General features: G+C 42.1%; 1 protein-coding gene across 1 annotated transcript in view; it reads right to left on the bottom strand.

Moving 5' to 3' along the window:
- CPSF6 (cleavage and polyadenylation specific factor 6) overlaps positions 1-5,089 on the bottom strand; it is a 43,224-nt gene that overhangs the window by 33,524 nt on the left and 4,611 nt on the right. Inside the window, exons 2-3 of the mRNA XM_019515780.1 lie at positions 3,193-3,402; positions 1,258-1,361 (exon numbers count right to left, since the gene is read on the bottom strand). Coding sequence (XP_019371325.1) covers positions 1,258-1,361; positions 3,193-3,402 — 314 coding nt within the window. The remainder of the gene's footprint in view (positions 1-1,257; positions 1,362-3,192; positions 3,403-5,089) is intronic.

The raw sequence follows: 5,089 nt of genomic DNA, 5'->3' as shown, positions 1-5,089 counted from the left end.
GGGGGGGGGGGGGGAAGAGGGGGATTGAGGCCCCTGTAAGGAGGGAGCTGGGCAGGGCTGGAGCTGCTGTCCAGCCAGGGGGGTCTCGGGGCCTGGGGCCACAGTGTAGAGCTGCAGGGCCCCACCGGGGAGTAGAACGGAGCCTCTGTTGGCTTGTCAGGGGAGGGCTGGCTCCCCATTGCTGTGGACACTTCCAAGGGGAAGGGGCAGATGCATGGGAACAGTGGGCCCTGGACCCGATCCTGGGCCCAGCTCTACTCCCTACCTGGTCCCAGCGCCCCACACCCCACAGTCCAAACCACCTGCCTCCTGTGGTGCAGGGCTGCGCCCCTCAAAGAGTGGCAGCCACAGGAGGTGCATTCCCAGGGCAGTACAGGATGAGCAGCCACCATTCCCTACCATCCTGCTTCCCTGCCCCAGGTGCCTCTGCAACCTGGTGCAGCTGGGATCAGCAGGGGTGTGTGGAGAGGCTATGAGCTCCCTGCTGCGCCTGGGTCATGCCCACAGAGCTGTGGAGATCCCTGATTCCCTGCCCTGGGTAACTGCAGTGCCGTGCAGAGAAGGTGCTCACTCCACGCTGCCTTGGCGATGTACCTGCTACACGTGCTGCTGCTTGCAGCACGGGGCAAGTACCTTCTCTGCACAGCCCTACTGTTCCCTGCTCTGGGTGCCTCCACAGCCCAGCAGGAATGACTCGGTGCAGCAGGCAGCTCATAGCCTCTCTGTGCGGCCCTGCTGTTCCTAGCTGCACCAGGTCATGCCCAACAGGCTGGAGAGGCACCTGGGAAGGGAAGCAGGGTGGAGCCAGGAGCAGCTGGCGTTCCCTGCTATCCTGCTTCCTTCCCCTGGGTGCCTCTTCAGCCAGCCCCATGCTGCCCTGGCAACGCACCCCCTGTGCTTTTCGTTGATTGCAGCACAGAGTTTGCAGCCCCTCCATACAGTAGTTATTGTATTGCGTGATTATTGTTTGAATTTGTCATGGTTGGCGGGGGAGGCAGTAGACTGAGGCCCTATTAATTGCATGTAATAATGGATTCACTTTATGCACGGTTTTTTTGGAACAGAACTCTTGCATAAAGAGAGACCCGAGTGTAACTGAACTGGAATTTAATGTGAAAAAACAACATGCATAACCCTGACTGGAAATGATCTAACATAGGTGATCATATATTGTTAACTGTAGGAGACCGTGACAAGCCACCTTTCACAGTAGCAGAACAGTAACCAATAATGGAAAACACTAAATTTAATTCTTACCCTTTTGACTGGCCATTAGCACGATTTTCAAAAAATTTTATCTCCAAAATATCATTAACTCCCAGAGAATGAACTGCTTCAGTTAAGTCTTCATCTGTTGTCCACTGCAAGATATATATATTTTTTAAATATTCAACTATCAAAATGCATCCAATACACACCAATCTCCTCTATGAGAGCAGCCTAATTTTGTTAATGCTATTATTAATTCTTCATTGTGAAAATGATTACATAATAACTTAACTCACTATCAAGTTTCCACAACTACCTGTTGAAAAGGACTACAAACATTAAGTGACATTTTAAAATTCATTTCTCAGAAAAGAGTGTTATAATAAATGCAATAATTTTTCAAAATAATCATTTTACTATGCAAGCAGTTTCTATTAGCCAAAAATTCCACAAGGAGTTTCTAGAGACCAGACAAATGTGGTACTTCACTTTTACAACGGATGGAACATTTGCATTTCTTATAAAATGTTATTGCCAAAAAGGGCAGTGAAGGGAGGGGAGAAAGGAAACAAAGGGGCTATAGCTAACTTCAGTAGCCTGCACATACAACAAATCCACCAATTAAATCATTTTGTTTGGCTTGTGTATTGAATATAATCCATCACTGTTGTATAGTTGGGTGTACAACAGGAGTTAGGGTAAAAGAAAAACCTTTATTTTAACTCTAAAATCCCCTATATTTCCACCCTGGAAGGAAAGTGCTGGGTTGTAAAGTTTCATATTTTCCATGTAGGACACAGATCCACAAGTTACAGTTTCCAACACTGAGTATGAAGCATATACCCTTCAGTCTAACAACAAGCAAATTAAATTGATGAACCTCAATGATCTAAAAATATATACCTAGTCATAGTGAATCAGAAGATAAACACAATATTTTTAGAAATAGTTTAGTTTAAGGTAAAGTCAGTACTAACATTTAAGTCTCTGTAGTTACAGACAGGGTTTTACAACATCGGCCTACCTCTGCTCTTATTGAAGTGAAATGAAGTCAAGCCAACAGGTTATAAAATGTTTACCTATACAATTATATTTTCAAATGAGTTTGACAAATGAATTCTGTCCTTTACTTACCTGTCAGGTCCTGAAATGAGGATATTACAACAGTTAATGACAACAAACTCCTACAACAAAGTATGGAGCATTTTCCTGTATATGTAGCACTAGCAAAGACTTTAGGAACTCAGTATTTTGCATACAGAGATGGGCAAATCTGTCAGATTAACTGTAAAGTCTAATTAGTCCAGCTAGTGACCCAGCATCTTCAGCATTATCAAACAACATACACTGCATTAAGACCAGCTCAGGGTAAACAAGACACTGCCTCTGAGGACACAAGTGTGGCTCAATGTTCCCAGATCCGCAGCACTTTAAAATACTGCAGAAGCAAATCTGAAGGCAGATGCTTGAAGCAGTTTCACTGGGAAGGTCACTGTGGTTTGAGGATGAGGAAGATTTCTCTACACATTACTCTACAGCAGTTCCCTTTTAAGTGAAAGCTTTAAACAGGATTACTGAAAGTAATAAATCCGCAGGCATAAGGTATAGCTGAGTGTTAGTTTGTTTTATTTTTTTCATCCATTCATCTCTTCTTTCAGGGATTTCCCTAAAATCCTAAAAGTGTTGCAGAAGTAACTTTCCTTCATAGTATGTTTTTCTTGCAAACCCCTTCCACTTGTACAGCTTTGAGCTACGCCTTAACATCTTTCCCCCAATCTTTTAACAATAATTATAGAAAAACCCTGTCTCCCCATACTTCTAAGATATCAGTGCCCTTTTAATTTAATTTTGAAGTACAAGTCAAACAAAACTGGAGTTATTTTCACAAAATTCTGTCTAATACAAGGCACAGAACTGACCAGTTTATGATTACTGCCTATAATAAAGCAGTAAACCAACAAGCAGTGGTATTCCAACACTTACCCAGGTAAGATTCCCAATGTATAATGCAATTCTCTTTCCAGTATAGGTATAGACCACATTTGGTGCTGCTCCTTTACCTACATCATCTCCCACAGATGGTGGGAGAGAGTCCATATAATCACGGTCCTCTGGGGCATCTCCATTATTTGCAGATGGAGAAATGACATCATCATACAAATCAATCTGATCATGTCCACCATATTCAGCTTCCTAAAACACAGATTACATATAAACCAGATAAACAAATCTTAGTCAAAACAAAGCCAAAATAAGGATTACCTATGGCAATTGAAACAAGAGTAAGCCCTAAAGTGCAACAAATGAGGCTTGTGAGGGAGTTTAAACATCACTTTTATGTACACTTTGAATGTAAATTAATCTTCTGGCTGCACCTTAATTTAAAAAAGAGAAAGAGACACACACAAATGCCAAACTGGCAGAAAGTTAACAGAGAGCCTATAACCACTGCTTATTTGTCCTACTAACACAGACAGCCAAACAAGAGAATGCACAGCATCCCCGAATTATGTTGACAGTGAAACAAATCATGGGCATATTAATGTCAACTCTCAAAGAAACAAAGACAACAGAAAATACTTTTCATTATTAAAACATACAGTTGAGAAAGCTGTTTGAACTCTCAGGAGTCCTACTGATGAACAAGTTGCCACATATATTTTAACAACTGTGTTCTAACATTGACCCTTTGTTGACAGATAAGGGGAGTTAGGAAGGAAGCACTTCAAACTGTAACAGCCTCGCTTTAGTACAGGAGGAGTACTCACTTGTTCCAGATGGAGCATTAGCTGGTGTAACAGTATCACCACAATGCAGAGTTTGAAAGGGAAGCAATTGTTAAAAAAGGGCAAAGCCAATCAATTTTAACTATATTACCAGACCATACACTTATTAAATGTAGACAGCTTACTATTTAATGTGCAACACATTCTTCCCTGCAAGCAGTTGGGATCCCCAAGAACTGTAAGCAGCACAAAGGTACAATGCAAAGTCTCCGACCTGAAGACACCTCTTGATGCAGAACTTCACCACTTTTATATCTCCACTTAAAGCTGCATGGGCAGCGTAACAAATGAAGATAACATTGTACTGACTGTACTGGTTATATTTCACTTTTTTTTTAAGCTACAAGACCATTGCGTTAAGAGTACAGGGTAGCAACGTACAGTCCTTGAGCTGAATCTGGCCTGCAGCAGTATGGGGGATTGGCAACACGCTGTTTGGCCCTCCCACCTTCCCCATCCCATGGTGCTTCTACCCCACCCTCAGCGGTTGCCTTAGAGCCTTGTCACAAGTTTCCTTAGGATTCTTCCTAAGCATGTAATCTCCCTGAAAACTCTTTTTCTACAACATTTTCACCACTTCAGGCTAACAGACCACAACACAGGTGAAACTGATTTCATGCCTCATTAGAAAGGAATGGTTTCCAGCTGCTTGTGACAATATTATTTTTAAATGCTGCAACTGACTCCAGGTTGTAATACTGATACTGTCACAGGGACCTGCACAAGTAAAAATCACTTAAATCGTGAATGCGCACAGCTGCAGTGCAAGGAGCACAGCCCAGCAGCTTGGAGAACTGCGTGTAGCTGGTAAATTTGTTGTGGTACGAGGGGGGGGGAAATCTTTTAGCAGAAATACTGGATATATAAAGGATTGTGTGAAAACAAACATGAAAATTCAACAAGCCTTTTAAAATGTAACCTTTAACTCATGTCTTTTAAAAGCATGATTCCTATCAGTTTTTCAGCACTTTAGGTATGAAAGTAAGAAGAAGCAGAATGACCCAAGTGACTTAAGTGCATTAAAAAAATAAATAACCCATCCATATTCTCATCATCGTGGATTTAAATTTTATAGTTTATAATAAGTTAGTTTA

This window comes from Gavialis gangeticus, unplaced genomic scaffold (genome assembly GCF_001723915.1).
Source record: "Gavialis gangeticus isolate Ggan-Ray unplaced genomic scaffold, GavGan_comp1, whole genome shotgun sequence".
NCBI classification, from domain to species: domain Eukaryota; kingdom Metazoa; phylum Chordata; order Crocodylia; family Gavialidae; genus Gavialis; species Gavialis gangeticus.
Note: the sequence above shows the minus strand (reverse complement) of the source record. Positions and strands in the feature narration are given on the sequence as shown.